The 19,613-nt window shown below is 45.5% G+C and overlaps 1 protein-coding gene across 2 annotated transcripts in view; it reads right to left on the minus strand.

The window, feature by feature from the left end:
• The window catches only part of USP32 (ubiquitin specific peptidase 32), a 1,504,025-nt gene that overhangs the window by 424,120 nt on the left and 1,060,292 nt on the right, over positions 1–19,613 (minus strand). For both annotated transcript variants that reach the window (XM_086954917.1, XM_086954918.1), the window contains exons 21-22: positions 13,984–14,089; positions 13,271–13,444 (exon numbers count right to left, since the gene is read on the minus strand). In XM_086954917.1, the coding sequence (XP_086811043.1) occupies positions 13,271–13,444; positions 13,984–14,089 (280 nt within the window). The remainder of the gene's footprint in view (positions 1–13,270; positions 13,445–13,983; positions 14,090–19,613) is intronic.

Here is a 19,613-nt window from a genome sequence, read left to right on the forward strand (position 1 = left end):
GCGGCCATCTTAGACCATGAGCGGCCTCGTGGCCGACGTGCCCTTTAGTCCTTTGTCCGTTCCACTGACCACTCTCATCTGCCCAGCAACAGGCTATTTTTAGTACTGGTCAAGCCACACATGCGCAGTTCTTACTGACCCGTAAACCCTCAGGAATGTGCCGCTAACTGACCAACGGGTTTGAAACCCACCAATGAGCTGGCAGTGTTCCAAAACATGACCATATATGTCTCTAAAACTGTGTCTTAACTTATGCCGCCTATCTTTTATTGCCCCAAAATTGTATATAAACGGGGTCACACCGGTGTTCGGTGTGATACCTCTTGCATTACCGAAGGGTGCTGTTTGAGTGTACCACCACCCCATGGGGTCTTAATAAACTTGTTCTTTGCATTTTACAGTTTCCGTGCCAACAGTTCTTGTGTGTAAGTGGGTAATCTCTGGAGCGTGTAGGCCTTGGGAACCCCGCAATACTCCACATGTTTCTGTTAGGAAGGCGACGTCCGGAGAGATGGTGTCTAGTAGATTCCAAAGGTCGATGGCGTGTCTGTGGACCGAGCGGGTGTTGAGCAGGATGCATTTTAGGTGGTTGGTGTCAGATCTCTGTTTGTTATGTTATGTTATTTTTATACTTCTATAGTGCACGGCCACTCCATGGAGTATCCCGGCGCTTTATCGAAGGAAACCCAACCGAAGAAGGGAGAACATAACACTGAGATGACGTGAAGACACAGGAAGCAGCATCAAATTAAGGGAAAAGCCATGTCTTAAGGGCCTTTCGGAAGGACAGAAGGCTAGAGGTCTGTCTCAAAGAGATTGGGAGGTCGTTCCAAGCATGAGGAGCTAAGTAGCGAAAAGACCGTCCTCCTGCTCTAGCACGCTTGATAATGGGAACACTCATTTTAGATAGGGACGAAGATCTGAGAGATCTGGGGGGGTTATACCAGGACAATCGTTTGGAAATATATTTGGGGCCTATGCCATGTAGGGCCTTGAAAGGCGTGGTCAAAGTTTTAAACAGAATGCTTTTAGCAATAGGAAGCCAGTGTAGTGTTGAGAGAAGATCAGTGGCTCTGGCTTTTCTTGGAAGACCAAAGATGGCTCGGGCTGCAGAATTCTGGGCGATTTGCAGACGCCTAACCAAATATTTGGGAAGTCCCAGGAACAAAACATTAGCATAATCAAGCCTGGAGCCAATCAGTGCCTGGACAATGATTGTTCTGTGCTGGATGGAGACTAGAGGGAGGAATTTACGAAGCATCCGAAGGATGCCGAAACATTTCCCAGTAAGAGATGAGATATGCGGTCCGAAAAATATCTCATTGTCAATTAAAAATCCCAAGTTTTTGGCTTTCAAAGACGAACTAGTGGGAGGAAACATATCTTGCGGCCACCAGGGTTTCCAATCCAATCCAATCCAATCCAATCCAATGTTTGGTGTTCGTGGGTGAGGAGATGGTCTTGGTGCCGTCATACTTGCAGGAGTTGCATGTGAAGGGTCCATGGGTGTGTCCAGGAGCGGCTAGGGCGCAGTTGGGGAGTCGACCGGGGTTAAGGGCTAAGAGGGTGGAGGCGTCGTATGTAATGCGGGTGGGGAGGGTGAGACGGGGGCCAGGGTGTCTGGCGCTGGGCGCGGTCCAGGCGCGGACGGGCGTAGACGGGCTTACCTTTGGCGCACCTTCGGTGCACCTTCGGCGCGGCCGCAGCGCGTGGTCGCTGCGCGTTGGGACATCTGACTTAAAAGGGTAGTGTAGGGGGGCGGAGCGTGGGAGGGTCAGGTGGGAGGCGGTCGCGGGGAGGCGGGCCAGGGGAAAGCACAACAACAAAATGGTGGGAGGGATTCAAAACGAAACTTAGCACAAAGCCCAAAATGAATAAATGCACCAAACAGTGAGAGCGCTATTCAGTCAACACTGCTGCAATTCCACAGTATAATTCCCAATGAAATGCTATTTAATGAAAGCGCTACCTAATCTCAATGCTGCACAAAGCGCTATGAATTTTACAGCAATAACACGCACGAGTTTTAGCAGCAGCAGAGCAGCAGAGCTACGATACCAATCACGAGTGCTTCAATGAAGTGAATTCAGCGGTGAGCGCTGTAGCAGTGATAGCGAGCTGGAGCCAGGGAGCGTGGGGGAGCGACCGTTCGGGACGAGGTCCAGACGGTCACAGATTAGCCAGGGAGGTGTAGAGCCCGGTGCCTGTGTTCGTGGGTGGGAGGGTCAGGTGGGAGGCGGTCGCGGGGAGGCGGGCCAGGGGAAAGCACAACAACAAAATGGTGGGAGGGATTCAAAACGAAACTTAGCACAAAGCCCAAAATGTATAAATGCACCAAACAGTGAGAGCGCTATTCAGTCAACACTGCTGCAATTCCACAGTATAATTCCCAATGTAATGCTATTTAATGAAAGCGCTACACTGGAATTGGCGCCGGTCGACTTGGTACCAGCACTAGGTCGTCTGGGATGAGAAAAGGGCTGGCGTACCCGATGGGTGCTAGCAGGACCAGGAAGCTTGGCGTCGGAAACAGAGTTCGGAAAGGTCACATTAGCAAAACCGGCGCCTGTCCTCATACATGACCTGATCTAGCAGGGGACATTGGTGTTGGAACCAGAGCCGCCGACGCAGAACCCGATGGACCCCGAGGGGCCCAATGCCATGCCAGAGGGGTCAGGTCGCTCACAAATGAGGCGCATGACCTCATAAAATACTTCAAACTGAGCTGGGGTCACTCCGGCTATGGAAAAGTGGGGAGGAGTGGAGCGACTTAGGTGCAGATTCCGGGGGACGAGGACTTGAACACTGAGACTCCTCTGTGGCATCAGCCAACCGACAGGGAGAATTTGTACCATGCTTCGAATTCTTGTGACTCTTACTGTTGTGATCATATCTAGGACCCTAATTAAATATTCCCGATTTATGCCCATATGTGGTTATAACAAATCATACCCTTATAAAGGCATAAGAATCAAATCCATATTTAGTAATAGCCAATGCAAACCAAATACAGCAAGGCTAAACCTTAGACTCCTAGAAAGTACAACAAGTTCTTTCAACAAACCAAACCTCCAGCAACCTGGGAATTCCCCATGCTTTTGTTTTGATTTGTCCTAGAACTCCTACGAGCACTGAAAGAACAGCCAGTTCTTAGTGACATCTTTTAATTACGTCTTATGTCCAACCTTAAGTCAAACACGGCACCTTCCAGGTATAATTATACCAGCGTTTGCCTTAAGCAACACACGGTGGTGTGGAGCAGAGCGGCTATCTACTTATCCGAAGCCCAGCTGATGCGAGTGCTGAAGGAAGCTGTCCCTCCCATTTGACGCACTGAGATACAAGACCTCCTTCATTCTAAAACCAAGGTACAGAGCTGATTAGATCCTTAGAGAATTCTTAAGTCAGATTCTTGGCAAAACTAACTTAACTTAAAAACTCCTTTACCCCTTCCCACGTACTAGGCTTAGGTTAGGTACATTGGGGTAGGCGTATTTAGAAGCACTAGTTGAGTACGTTTAGTCAAGCTTTTATCATTATATGTAACTGTATATATTTGATACCTTTTTAAGTATCATATGGCTCAGAAACCATATCAATGCTTTTACAGCATTATTTCATTATTTGCGTGATTGACTGAGTGAAATAGCTATCTGTTGTTTTCACACGACTCTGGAGATATACTCCTTATTCTGGGGGAGCAAAGTTGTCATGTTTATGCGGTTGTCAGAAGCTGAATCCCTTCTTGTCTAATCAGGGAAGTTCACTCCTCCCTGTTCATTCGAGAAAGTTTCTAGTGACCTCTGAGCTAGCTGGCAAACCTAAATTAAGTCTAACATATTCAATAGAGACCTAGTCGACCTCAGTCCTACATCTAAACTATTGTTTATGTTATTCCAATGAGCAGAGCCTATTGGGAAAATAGGAACTACACTGCATTACCTTAGTGTCCTGATGATCGTGAGTGGCACAAAGAGGACTTGGGACACCTAGAGCAGGTCTGGGATCATCCTCACGATCGAGACCTCCAAAGAGACCAATGCCGCATCGCATGCCGGGCCACAAGCAGCTTTAGGGACCGCTTCCTCCATGCCTTAGGAGCCATGGCCTGGCAGTCAGAGCACAACTCAGAGTTGTGGTCATGGTCCAGACACCACAAACCAACCAAATGCAGGTCCGTCACCGACATGGCGCGGTGACAGGCACCACACAGCTTGAATTCTGAAGTCTTCCTAGACACGACTTCTTAGACACAGTGGAAAAAAGGGGCCAACAAAGAGTTGAAAAATCTTCTCAATAAGTGAGGGTAGCTCTGGGGTGTGGCGTGGTGATCGGCAAGATGGCCGCACTGTAGTGTTGCTCTCCCGGCCTCCGAACGACATCCTTCATTTATCCTGCCTTCTGCTAGACCATCCAACGTGCTACTCAGTCAGACTTTGATGTTGATGCCGAGCCTGACCTGAGGTGGTGTTTTGTGTCCTGGTGAGAGGGCTGGGGAGAGATCTAGAAGCGTGGGAGGTGTCCCAGCCTCATGGAAATGGTGGCGGAGTGAGTGAGGGAGACTTGCTTTTCCGTACCCTCCACCTACCTGGAACTACGCTCCTGGTAAACGTGGGGCGCACCGGAGTGCAGCGAAGATCACAGGGTTTGAGGGGGTGCCTCAGTGCTGTTTGTGCAGCGGACTGAGACCGCACCAGCAGCTGCAAACATGAGCGAGAGGCCCGTGCGGCGAGCTGGGTCGCTGGAGGTACACAAGCAACCGGCGTTGGTCTGGAGAACAGGCCGTGAGTAGGCCCTGCGATTGGAAATCAGGGGATTCGCATTGCGGCTCCTTGCTGCCTTTGACCCTTTTCCCCCCTTCCGTTGATATCACCGGAACCTCCGCTGACAGGGCCCTGTGCCCGAATAGGCTGCCCACACCCGCATTGGCTGCATGAGGTGAGCTCCAAGGTAACACTTGCGCGGTGTGGTGAGCCGCCATTAAGTACAGTGGAGTTGGATTGGCAGCGGGAGCACCGTTGTTTGGCATTTGGACGCATGTTCCATCGGCACGGGGTGATTCTTGTGCCTCCTCATCACAGGAATGTGTGTATGTGCCCCCCCCCCCTGTGCCGTTATATTTGGACTGTAATCTGTGAACCTCTGTGTTCGTGGTTTGCCTGTTTTTATGAGCAGCCAGCCGGACTGGTCAAGTGGGATACGAAGCCATCGGGTGTAGTCTGACCAAAAGAGGGCCCACATTGCACTGAAGGATGAATCCTAGTTGACGGGCATATCTCTAGATTCTACCTGCTGCTTTGCAACATCTGTCACCTGGAACCAGCACTATTAAAGCACAGAAGGGGGCACTGCTGCGGGCCGTGATAATATTGAACTGATTCTCATTCGGCATCCAGAACTCTCAGTGTACATATGGCAGACCGCATAGGTTGGCATTATCTTATCCCGAGGCGCCACACACTTGCTGAGGGTGGCACGCGCCATGGATAAGCCGGAAAAGAACCAACCACGCCTCACTTTTGAACGACGCAAGGGCAGAAAATCTATACAAAATGTGGCCTCAGCCCGGAGGCCGCATCACAGGGCCCTACAGCGCACGAGAAGTCGCTTGCTGCCCTTCAGGCCAGTCTAAAGCCTTAGATGGGAAAATTGAGGCCCTTAATGGCAGGATGGACCATTTCTCAGCGAAGCTGGATAAGCAAGATGCGCACATCTGCGAAGCGGATCAGCGCATTACAGATACGGATGATGGATTACAACAGGTGGCTGCAAAGACTTCGGATATCTTGAAACTCCTAGCGGTGATACATGCAAAGAATGAGGACATTGAAGTGCGATCAAGGCGCAACAACATTCGCGTTTTGGGCCTTCCTGAATCGACCAATGTGGGGCGTTTGGAGGACTATATGGAGGCAATGATACGCCAAGTCTGTGGCACCAACGACATATCACCTTTATTTGCTATGGAGCAGGCCCACCGATTCCTGGCGGCGCGTCCGCCGCCTGGCGCTCCACCGAGGCCTATCATTGCTAGACTGCTTAACTTCAGGGATCGTGATACTATCTTGAGAGTGAATCGACAGAAGGGCATGATAACCTATCAAAATAATGTCTTGTCATCCTATTTGGATTTTACATCAAACATACAGGCAGCCAGGAAGGAGTTTCAAAACGTCAAGAAGATGCTGATTAAAGAACAGATTCCCTATGCCATGCTCTATCCAGCGAGGCTGCGCATTGGGGAATTTTCACAAATCCCAAGCAAGCGATGGAACATGTCAGATCTCTACAACGTCGGCGGAAATCACCAGACCACACATCGGACATTGATGAATGAACAGTAAGATGGGCTGGTCCCAGTGTTAATGAGTGCTCCAGACCACAGGATCTATTGTTTGGGCAGGTTAGGTAAAGACTTTGGTGAGTTTGATAGTAACAATGCCATGTACATACATATGACACTCGCTTGGGGCAGCTACTGCTACTAGATGAAACTATATGCTGTGACTAGTGGGTTAAAATGGTGGTTTGCTGTACACTGTGTGGTCACGTGGTTAGAGTGGACACAGTCTCTTCACCTAATGTCCTACAAAAAGTTGTTTCCTGTGAAACTTATTGGATAGTCATAGCGGTGGGTTGGGTTATCATATTCGCGGCCCCCTCCCTATTAGAGTTGGGACTAGACTTTGCCGCTACGTCCCCCGATGGTCATTCCCCACCAGATACACGGTTTACTCTTGTTTCTGTTGGGTTGGGAGTTACATATGGTTCAGGTCTTTGGCAAATTGGGACTGCTAAAGTGGGAGTGGGAGGGAGGTGGGGGGGATTGTTTAATTTTTTCCAGTCACAGGTACCACGATTGGGAGTGTAATGATGCATTGGTTTGGCTTGCATACATGTCTATGTGCTTTAGAACAGTTAGCCGCAATCACTGTCATGTTTCTTGTCATAGATGACAGGAGCACTGTACAAGTGCATAACTTGGTATGTCCGAGGGCTGAATACACCTAAGAAGACGAGGCAAGTGCTGGCACAGTTGGATTAACACAAGGTGCAGATTGCTCTTTTACAAGAGACCCACTTGAGTAAATATACAGAGGGCAATGTGTCACACAGATGGGCGAAATACCGTTTAGCCTCATCCTACTCCACTTATGCGAGGGGGTCCTTCTTTTTATTGAGAGGGGTGTCTCATTTCAGCTTCTACAGACCTGCGTGGAAATGGAGGGCCGATGAGCTATGGTGCAGGAGGGCCGATGAGCTATGGTGCACGATAAACTTGGGATGGTGCTGGTGACAATCGTTAATATATATGGTCCTGTGGTGGATGACAGGGCGCCTTTCTTGCAACTGTTTAATGTACTGCGCACTTGGCCGGAGGCTGCGATTATATGTAGGGGTGACCTCAACACACATCTTAATCCATTTGTGGATAAATCTAACCCGGCTGGAGCGCACACGGTTAAAGTTGCGCAGTGCACACGTGATTTCATGGTGGAGATGAGCCTGTTAGCCGCTTGGCGGCAGCTAAATGAGGATGTTCGGGAGGGTACGCACATCACCCCTGCTTTTAATAGTTGGTCACGACTAGATTACTGGCTACTCAGTGGGGAAGCTAACTGGTGGGTGGAGCCCACTTCCGAGAACTCTATCTGACCACAATACGGTTGTTCTTGACATAACTATACAGCGGGAGTCGATTAGTAAACCTGTGGCCCGACCCTAGCAATATATGATGGTCAAGTATTACTGGCAGCTCTATACGGCTCTGAGCTATGGGGTTTGAGAACATAACGGAGTTAGCCACATCGGAAAATAATTTCATGCGAGATCTGGTGGCCCTCCCAGTCTCCACCCCGTTAATCCCGCTGCGGCTAGACCTAGGTAGGCGCACCCTTAAAGATAAAGTACGTTTGCGCCCACTACTTTTTTGGGGGGTGCGACTAAGAAGGACCCAAGAGCTACATAGTTATGCTGCAGTTCTAGATAAACTTATCTTGCTCTATACAGGAAACAAAATCAAGTGGCTGTGCAACCTGAGACAGCTGGTTGTGCAACTGGGCCTAGGCGAAACATGGTTGAGCCAAACACCGCCCCCTAAGGCAGTGATTAAGAAACTCTATTGGGACTGGATACAGGAGACGACCATACGCAGGAGTGAAGGGGGGCCGCTCTCCCAGCGATTTTTGAGATCAAATGGATAAGGAAGTTGGAACCCTTCCTTGACTTTATTGAGAAACCCTTGGACAGAGCACTTTACCTCAAACTCAGGCACGGGACTTTGTCGGTGAATGACTTTTCTTCTGGGTGGAAAAGAAATGGTGTTTTCCCTAATTCATGCCCCGGCTGTGCAGCCCCTAATGAGTCAGTAGCGCACTTTTTGTTTGCCTGCCCGGCTTATAGGGTTGCTAGGAAAATATGGTTAAAACCTTTATGCATGGGGCTGGGCCTTAGATGCCACAAAATGGCCCTACGGGTCCTTCGTACTGACACATCTTCTACTGCTGTGGTGTGTGGGGTAGCCAAATTCCTGGGAAGTGCATGGCAGACCCGCACTAGGAGGGCCAAGCGTTCCACCCATTTAACCAAACTGACGGACAGTATTATGACATGAATTGTTTTTTATGGTTTTTATGTAACAATCCTTGAGCTTGATTTTAGATAATTTAAACTGAGTAGTATAGGAGGATGTTTGTATATACACAAGTGTTATGTCCCTACTCTTTTATTTTTTTTATGCATTGTATAAACTGTATACTTTTATGATGAATTTTCCATCGAATAAAGTAAATACAACAACGACATAACTATACCCGCACCGACCATTCACTTGGCGTTTCCGAGCTGACACACTGCTAGATCCGGTGTATGCTGAGACTATTAGGAATGCTATTATACAATACTTTGAACTGAATGAGGACTCAATTGATAGCCATGTGACCCTATGGGACGCCTTTAAGGTGACGATTAGAGGGGTGTGTATAAGCACCTCGGCGAGAATCCTTAGAGACCTTAGAGGACAATTACGTAAACTTGAGGAAAAGCTAGGGGACCTATAGACTCGATACAACACTGCACCTTCGACTGAAACGCTGGCCCAAATTCACGAAAACAAGGAGGAATATAACTCATTAGCGACCACGGAAGTGAAATATTTATCCAAACGATATGTGGCTAGAGCTTATGGCGAGAGTGGCAGGCCGGGCAGGGTTTTGGCTAATAGACTACGCGACAGGACGGATAATCCCCCGATTTATCATATAGTAGATGAATCTGGTGAAGCTCATCATTCCCAACACAGTATTGTGGAGCAATTTCGGTCCTTTTACGCATCTATATATACGTCCCGGGGGGGCATGCCTGACTCGGCAATGAATGAGTACTTAGACGATACAGCGTGTGCATGGTTGTCAGACGTACACAGGAAATACTTGAGTCTACCCATAGATGAAGAGGATGTCAAAGAGGCCATTTTCTCTCTGCCAAACAATAAGGCTCCGGGGCTGGATGGTCTGACAGCAGAGTTTTATAAGGCGTTTGCTGATCTGCTTATACCACATGTATTGGAAATGTATGCAGAGGCCCATGATAGGGGGTATCTCCCCCCATCCTTGAGGCAAGCATTGTCAAAAAAAGATAAACATCCATCACGGTGCGACTCTTATCACCCATTGTCTTTGATCAATCTGGATGCAAAGATACTGGCGAAGATTCTGGCCACTAAATTGCAACCCTTGATGCCTCTTCTCGTGCTTTCGGATCAGTCTGGATTTATCCCGGAGCGCTCTATCTCCCTCAATCTGCGCACGATATTTGCAATGTTCCACGTGCTTAATCCAGATCTGCCGGCTGTAGAAGTTCTTTTAGACGCTGCAAAAGCATTTGACTCTATTGAGTGGAAATACATGATATACATCCTGAATAGGATGGGATTCCCCCCTGTTTTTGTTTGCTGGATTCAGGTGCTGTGTACCGATGCATCCGCGAGAGTTAGGGTGGGAGGGCTCACATCAGAGCCGATTAGCATGGAACGCGGGACTAGGCAGGGATGCCTCCTATCCCCCTTTCTTTTTGCTATAGTGTTGGAACCACTAGCGTGCAAGATCAGGCAAACTCAGGGCTGCTGTGTTGAATTTTACTAATAAGCCGGTTGGAATTTCTCTCTCCGCGGACCACATGGTCCTTTATGTCCGCGAACCACAGCATTTTTTATCCCCGATTATACGGGAATATATTAGATTTGTTCTCTTCTCAGGTCTTCAAATAAATTGGGAGAAATCTGTTCTCATTCCTTTAACGTCCGCCACGATCTCGCCACAAGTGGAATATCCATTAGTATGGTCTGCAGAACCAGTCAAATATTTAGGGGTATGGATACATCAGGACCCCGAGGGCGTGATTATGGTTGTGCATACACAGCGCTGGTGCAGCAGATCGGTCGCTGGGTCTGCTTGCTGCTATCCCTGGCAGATCGCATTGCGGTTATAAAGATGATTGTCCTTCCCAAGTTTTTATACCTGTTCTGCAACATTCCTATTAAACTGACAAAACATTTTTTTAAGACCGTCCAGACTCAACTGCTGCGCTTAGTATGGAGGAATAAACAGCTGAGGATTAGCTGGAACACATAGACATTGGCATATGAGAAGGGGGGATTTAATGCTCCAGATGATTATGTGTACTACCTAGGTGGACAGGCTCAATATGCATTCTTTTGGTTCAGGTTTCACGACTTTATTCCAGATTGGCTGTGGAAGGGGAGGAAGCGCGTCCTCTACAACTGAAAAGCATTGTCACCCATACTAATAGACAGTCAGAGATAAACATGTTAGATAACACAATCTCGGCATGGCAAGAGATTGGGAGGCGGGCCCATAACCTTCCTCTGTATGCTCCAGCATTACCCATTGAGGGACATGCTGCCTTGTCGGTGGCTGGAGAGAGACAGGCCCCATTGCAGCCCTTAGAGAGGCTGGTCTCACACACATGAGTGATTTTTACCCAGAAGGTAAATACATTTCGGGGGAAGAGATTATAAACAAAATCCCACGCCACTTTTTCAGTACACCTGCTGCAGGCTTAGACGGGCAGTAAGGGACCATTACACTAATGTTCCTGATGAACCAGAAGCAGTACAGGCGCTGCAAATGCTAATAGTGGCTCCATCTAGAAAGAAGCTGCTCACAAGGTTATATAGGACAGTGCAGGTGGGGTGGACAGAAGTATGGAATGTTGGAATGCTGTGTGGACCCTTGGTCACGGACATAGTGTGGGAGCAGATTTGTACTCTAACAGGGAGGCTGACGTCCAATAGTAACTTACGAATCATTCATTTGAAGTTCCTACATCAGGTATACCACACCCCTGACTAGCTACATAAGATGGAACTTAGAGATACGAATTGCTGTATGGGCAAGGCGGGGCTGACTTTCTTCATCTTGCGTGGACGTGTAGGCTGGTACACCAATACTGGGAGGAGGTCGTTACTCTTCTACACATCATGACAGGCCAGGTGGTTAACTGTACGCCATAGGAATGTTTACTGGGCCATGTGATGGATTAAAAGCTGCAGTGGGGCGATTTGTGAGGGTGGCTCTTGTGTTGACAAAGAGGCGGGTACTCTTTAAGTGGGACAGTAGATTATACTGCAAAACTGATATGTTGATCAAGGACATGGTATACTGTCGTGAACAGCTGAAATTATTCGCTGAGGAACTGTCAGCGACCTCCCGACCTAGCTATATCTGGGCTCCTCTACAGGAATATCTATTGACTCATTGTGAACAGATTGATGGGAAGTTTGTTGATGGACAAAGAACCAACTGGGGCCTCAATATACCCAGACTATGCATATGTGAGATAGGGTGGGACTGTGCTATAGACATGTGGGTTAATCACTGATCACAAAGGGGTACCTGTGTTTTTTTTGTCTTACTGCGTGCTATCCAGGGACATGGTTAAGTTCCTTTCTTTTTCTCTGTAATTTAATGTGTGTCAATGCATTGGTTCTTGGATGATGTATATGCTATGTGGGATTGAAAACACTCAATAAAAAATAAAAAAAATAAAAGTGAAGGTAGGTTTTTTCACAGATCAGCTCTTGACTGACGTGGAAAGAAAAAACTGACATCAGCGTACCAAAGTGGCACCTATATTGATGACACGGACGTCACTTCCAGCGCAGATCATACTGATAACGTGACGCAGAGCGGATTGACTCCACCTACTAGAGTGCAGGGGTATTTCTCGAAGAAATATCTTCCGGATCCAGTCTGACGCCTAGGAAATTCAATGGTAAGGAATCTGCGGCTAGAGGTCTCTATCGAATTGATATTTCCGAAGTCAGATAATTACTGTACACTGACAGACAAGGTGGATAGTGGAACATTGCTCTTAAATGTCACTTTACAGTCCAGTGATCCAGTTTCGACCTTTCTGCATCCAAAATGCGATTAGAGACAAGTTGAAGGTATTTGCCCTCCTAATTCGTAGCAGATAAAACCTGCAGCAAATAAACTGTGAAAACTTTACACAATTCTGTTTTAGGCACCTTGGAATGAGGCAAAACATTAATAATTTTCATGTTATCCCACATTTTGAAGTCTACTGCTCAAAACTGCACACCCGATAATCACTGCATCTCATGATAATGGAAATTAGCAGGTGCATAATTTGCACCCACAGATGTAATAAGTCCATACTTGCTTTTTTACCTACGCACATTCATGAACACAATTTAATTTCCAATCAAGTTGATAAATTTACATTTATATCATCAACATCCAGACGCACAGATTAAGGTACAACATAAGTACACTTTGGCCATTTTTTCTGTTAAACTAAACATCTACAACATGCACCAGGTTTTTTTGACATTCAGGGTTATAAATGGACTGCTGGGTCTGTGCTTGTTTCTTCCAGTTCTTTATTAATGTAAGATGCTATTGTAACTATTTGAGTTATATTGGAAAGGACACTCATCCTTCACAATGCCTGAAAGCTACATAAAACGGTTAAAAAAAACAAATATAGACAGATTAAAAATAAGACTAGGTAATAGGGTCATGTGAAGAATATGCCTTTTACGTCAAAATTATTTAAAAACCTGAAATAAAACGAACTTCTTGCAACAACCAAAAAAGTATTTTATTCCTACTCTGGAGAAAAGTCTCATACATTTTTAACAATTGGATATCACAATACCATCTAATGTTTAGCTACAACTTTGACTGTTCAACTAATCCCTATGGCACCAAGGAACACCACCAACCTCTGCTGCAACCTCCCAGTCAGGGCGCCCATCACTGTCCTTCAGCTCGACATAGGGCTTATCGTGAACTCTGTTCAAGTCCTCGTGAAGGCCATCCAACAAAAAAGCTAAAAGTTCCTGAGAGTCTTGTTGCTGAAAGCCATTAAATCGGGGAGCATATTTCGCTATTGTCCACTGTAAAATAGAGAATGTGTACAGTTTTATGGCAACGTGCAATGAAACAAATACAAACACATCTTTATTTACTGAAAGCAGTGCGCTTGGGATAATACAAAATATTTTCCATATGCAGATATAACTAATGGTAAGTAAAGTGAGCCAACTTAATAGGAAGGAGAAAGGCATTTTAAATGTGACTGTAATGCAGAAACAAAGACTATAATACTTAAAAATAGATCCTATTCAATGTCTGTGGTAAAGCTTCAAAGTAAGGCAATATATTAATATGTGTACAAATAAAAAAGATAAAGGGCACAGGAAAAGTGAGGAAGTGTACATAGTTTTAATGTACACAGTAATTACGTATGGCATTGATAAATCATCTTCAGTAGCTAAAACAGTTATAAAAAACAAAATCTAGTTATTCATTCAACTATACAAACATTAGTCAATGATAACACAAGTAGAAAAGCAGTTTGCTAGTAAATGCTTAAATGGTAGAAAGTATATTTTGCCAGCAGGTAATTGTTAGAATAGCAACAAATATACCTTACCCGTAGTTTTAACGGAGCAACATTTTTCTGTGTGCCACTCCACAGCTCCTGAACTAAATCCCCATAACATTTGGCCATATGTCCTTTCATTCCAATAGGATTTGCCCTAGATTTGATACAAAGTGAATAAATAAACTTCTATTCAGATTTGGAACATGATTTGCACTAAGAGGATGAAAAACTATTACAGTGCTAAGAACTTTCAAGGTGAGCTTGGCTCTTTTTATATTGTGCATAAAAGAAGAATGTTAATCGAATGTTCTTCAATTGCAAGAAAACACTGCTAAGGACTGAGGACAAACATTCTTGTGTATATTATTAACAATTTAAATTCATATCTGTAATGTACTGTTATATCATGAACTCAAATGCAGAGTCCAGTGATATAGAAAAGGAAGAGACTAAAGGCAAAACTCTTGCTCCATGTAGTTTTTATGGCGCATACTTCAAATTCCTGAACTAATAGACCACAGAATTGGTAAGTGAGGCCAATTCAGTATGAAAGCTTGCATTGAGAGATTTTTACCAGCAATTTTCTTTTGCCGTTGCTCAGCGTTACATCATTTATGCTGTGGCCTTATAAAACAGGTTACTTATCTTCAGTAAAGCAGTTTCTGGTGGATACCCACTGCAGAATTGTCATGTTTAGAATATCCCCAGGTGCCAGACTGCATCCGGAAGATGTAAATAGCACTGCCCTCACATGTCGTTAGGTGTCGTTGTGCAGCTTCACGCCAATTTCATTCAGTCCTGAAGTAAAGATGGAGTTGCAAATAAGTGCCATCCCAGTCCTTTGATGCTTCTTTCTTGATTGTGTCTGTGCCCTCAGACACGGAACCCAACAATAATCAGCGGTACCAATGCACAGATCTCTAATTGGAACCTTAATAGATGAAAACAGAGACCATTCCAAAGAACAAGGTGGAAAGAGGGTGCTGTGGAATCTGCAGTTAGCTAGAGTATAAACCAGGACTAGTGTTACCAAAGGTAAGTAATTTATTCTTCTGTAGGATACCTCTAAGCACAAATTCCTCATCTTTAGAATAGATACAAAACTAGTAGCCCTCAAAGTGTTGGCTCTGTTGATAGTTTCACATTAACCAAATAGACAAAGTGCACATCCCGTCGTACAGGAATGCCATGGCAGTACTACTTCAAGAATGTGAGCACTGATGCCCGCAACACAGCCGGACATATCAACAAAAGGCACTCCACGTACCAAAGAAGTAGCAGCACCCTTGGCCATAGTGAAATGTGCCCTCACTCTTTCTGAACACTGCTTCTTGTCTATGGTGTTTCAGATTTTAATACAGAGGACTATCTATCTCAAAAAAGCATTTTTATGCACTGCCTTGCCTCTCTCTGCCTCACAGAACAGCTCAAAAACAGATTGTTCACTAGTTGGTCTTTGGTGGGCTTGATGTAGAAGCTTATGGCTTGCTTGGGGTCCATCTAATGGAATCTCTCCTCCTACGTCAAGAGGTGAGGCGAGACAGAGCAAAGAAAGTTAAGAGAGAGATGGATTGGCCAATGTCAAAAGGAGTTGCAATGTTTGCCAGAAAGGCCACCTCTGTCCTCATGACCACTTTATCTGAGGAAAAAGGTGGTGTAAGGTGGCTGAACCAATATTGCTTAGAATTAACTAATTTGACAAGCAGAAGTTTCTGCAACCAAGGATACATTGTTGAGAGCAAGGAGACATAGTGAGGAAGGATTAGTTACTTACCTGTAATCCTAGTTCTCTTCCAGGGGTGTACTAATTAAAGTCATAAGCACTGAATATTCTACGCCCATGAGCGGGAACCCGGAACACATAACTAAATTCATATATATGTGTAAATATATAACAAAAGTACATAGTACTAAAGTAATTATACACATATAAATGTATACACTAATAATATGCAGCCCAACCATAACCTATAGGCTAATAAAGCCACAATTCCAAATTTTCTGCAGAATGAAAATAAACCATAGAAACAATACAAGAAAAAGGCAGGAGCCTAAAATGCATTCCACAGACAGAAAACCTTTTTATTTTCATCAAGGAAACTGTATAAAAGGCAATTAGCCTATGTAGGCTGCATAAAGAAATAACATCCCTGTACAGAAAATCAGACTGACACCTCGCCTTTAAGGCATCAGAGAATCTGAACACTTTGCCTTCAAGGCCTCCAGGGGGAACTCTGCTCCCATCATGCCCCACAGGTGACAGTTACGTCAGTTCTTTTGTACGGTACAGTAAACCTTGCAGGTATCTGCATATATAAGATCGAAACAAACATATTAAACCATAATGCTACTGCTCGCCCGGGGAGGCTGGAGGGAGCTTATGACTTTAATGAGTATACCCCTGGAAAAGAACTAGGAGTAACTAATCCTTCTCTTCCAGGGGATACTCATTAATAGTCATAAGCACTGAATAGAATAGTAAGCTTATACCCACTCCAAAGCGAGCGAGCAGAAAATATAAGCAATAACAGTTTGACACACATAATCTAGCTAGAAGCAGCAAATACATTTCTGAGCAATGCCTGCCCAACCTGACCATCAGCCTGTATGTCTGAGTCAAGACAGTAATGGCGAGTAAAGGTATGCATTGAACGCCATGTAGCTGCCTTACAGATTTCTGCCATAGAAACATTTCTTATGAGAGCTGTAGTGGAAGCTTTCCCTCTTGTGGAATGAGCCTTAGGTCTTCCTGTCAAAGACCTGTTTGACAACTGACACGCTAGGACAATACAAGACACAATCCATCTAGATATGGACCTTTTGGAGGCCTCAGAGCCAGCATTAATAGGACCATAGTTGATGAACAAATGGTCTGACTGCCTCAAAGTCTTTGTTCTGTCCAGATAAAACTTAAGAACTCTTTTAAGATCTAAAGAGTGTAGAGCTCTTTCAGCAGGATTGGTAGGATTTGGGACAGAATTTGGTAATGTTATAGTCTGATTAATGTGAAAATCTGACACAACCTTGGGCAAAAAGGAAGGATGCGTCCTGAGTACCACTCTATTAGCATGAAACACGATGAAAGGTTCCTTGCAACACAGAGTCTGGATCTCGCTCACTCTACAAGCAGAAATAATGGCTACAAGGAACGCTACCTTCCAAGTCAAGTGTTGCAAGGATGCCTTATGTATAGGTACAAAAGGAGCACCCATTAACTTAGTTAACACCACATTAAGCTCCCAAGGTGGAGAAGGGGACCTGACTGGCGGATAACACCTTTCGTAAACCTTCCAGAAAATCTTTCACTACAGGCATTCTAAAAAGGAAGTCTGAGTAGGATCGCTGCAAGATGGACTTTAATAGAGCTAAATTGAAGACCAGACCTCACCAAATGTAACAAATAATGTAGAATCACCTGTTTTTGACCATGTATAGGATCAAGACCATTGTTCTCACACCACAGAAAGAATCGTTTCCATTTAAAACCATATGATTTCCTTGTAGAAGGACGCTTCTCCTCCTTAAGGATATGCATACACTCTGGATTCAACTGCAAGTGTCCATTCTGGATGACTTCAGGAGCCATGCTGCCAGGCTTTGGGAGGACAGGTTGGGGTGGAACACTCTCCCCATTTGCTTGGACAGAAGATCCGGGCGACACGGCAACCTCCTGTGTGGCACTTCCGACAACTGAAGGAGATCTGGAAACCACCATTGGCGTGGCCACTCGGTGGCAATCAGAATCATCCTGGACTTGGTTTTGTACATCCTGTTGATTACTGTTGGTATCAATGGGGTCAGAGGAAAAGCGTACAGTAAGCTCTGACACCAGTCTATCAAAAGGGCCTTCCCTTGAGACCCAACCTGGGGAAACCTGGACGCGAAGACGGGGCATTTTGCGTTTCCCGTGTCTGCGAACAGGTCGATATCTGGAATTCCCCATGCTTGAAAAATACTGTTTGCGACTTCCTCGTTGAGGACCCAATCGTGAGCCTCGACAAAGTCCCTGCTGAGGAAATCCGCCTGCGAGTTGAGGGTCACGGACAGATGCACCGCTGTTATCGACAAGGCTTTCGCCAGTAGCCAAATTCAGATGGTCTGGGATTCCATGGATAGAGTCCTGGACCTGGTACTACCCTGCTTGTTTAAATAATACATTGTAGTTGTATTGTCTGTTTGCACCAGGAGGGACCAAGACTGGAATAATTGAAACAGGGACTTGAGAGCCAGATGAACCGCTCTTAGTTCCAGCAGGTTGATGTAATAGCCCTTCTCAGATTCTGACCATAGCCCGTATACTTGCAGAGGGCCCATAAGAGCACCCCAACCCTAGAGAGAGGCGTTTGTGATCAGAGTTTGAGTCGGAGGGTCTTGATGAAATTGCTCTCCTTGCATTAAGTGAGACCTCTTCATCCACCATCGAATGGAATCTTTAGCGGACTGATGGAGTATTCGATCCTCCCAGCACCCTGTCCTCTGTCTCCACTGATCCTCTAAACACTGTTGCAGAGGACGCATGTGCAACCTTGCGTTTGGAACTATGAAGATGCACGACGACATCGACGCCAGAAGAGAGGATACTTGGCGAACTGTCGGGGACGTGGTTTGAACAAGAATCGTCCAGATTGATAACCACCTCTCCTCCGAATGACACGTTTTCTTCTGCCGTGTCCAAAAAAGCTCCCAGATAGTGGATTTGCTGGGTTGGGTTCATTATCGATTTCTTGAAATTGACCTTAAGACCCAACTTGTGCATGAGCTGAAGGCATATTGAAAGATGATCTTCCAGAAGAGATGGTGATGAACTTTTTAGGAGCCAATCGTCCAAGTAAGAATATATGAAAATCCTGTCTCCGAAGGAAGGCAGCTACCACCACCATACACTTCGAGAATGTTCGGGGAGCTGACTTTAGTCCAAACGGAAGTACTGCATACTGGTAGTGTTTAACAGACACTTGAAATCTGAGAAATTTGCGATGCCTCTTTGAGACAGGAATCATGAAAATATGCATCCTTCAGGTCGATGGAACACATCCAGTCCCCTGATGTAACTGGGGAAATATTTGATGGAGCGCTAACATCTGAAATTTCTCCCTTCGAATAAATCTGTTCAACAACCTTAAATCCAGTATAGGTCTGAATTCTGCATTGGGACCTTTCTTTCTCACCAAGAAGAAGCGGGAGTACAGACCTTGGTTTCTCTGTGACAGAGAGACTTCCTCTATGGCGTTTTTGCACAAAAGGAGGTTTACTTCTTCTTTTAGAAGTTTTTGACTTTCTTTGGACGTATGGCAGGAGGAGGTGATTTGAATTTGAGGAGATAACCATTTTGGATTATGTCGATGACCCATCTATCCTTTGTCAATTTTCTCCACTCGTCCAAGTATAGTGCAATGCTTCCTCCTACCGGAGTGGACCACAGCTGTGGAGTGTTAGACCTGTCTGGCTTTTTGCGTAGTCCCTCCAATTTATTATTTATTTTGTCCCCTTTTTGCCCCTCATACCCTTAATAATTTTTGTCCACTGAGTTTTTCTAGGTGTTGGTCAAGGGGATAGGTGTTCTTTTCCCCCCTCATAATTTTTCACCTCAGGCCCAGAGGCCTGTTCTGACAGGAAAAGTTGGAACCACACAAAATGGTGGCTACCAACTGCCCTAACTGTCAAACTCAGAACTTGCC

The sequence above is a fragment of the Lissotriton vulgaris genome, chromosome 2_1, assembly GCF_964263255.1.
Source record: "Lissotriton vulgaris chromosome 2_1, aLisVul1.2, whole genome shotgun sequence".
NCBI lineage: Eukaryota > Metazoa > Chordata > Amphibia > Caudata > Salamandridae > Lissotriton > Lissotriton vulgaris.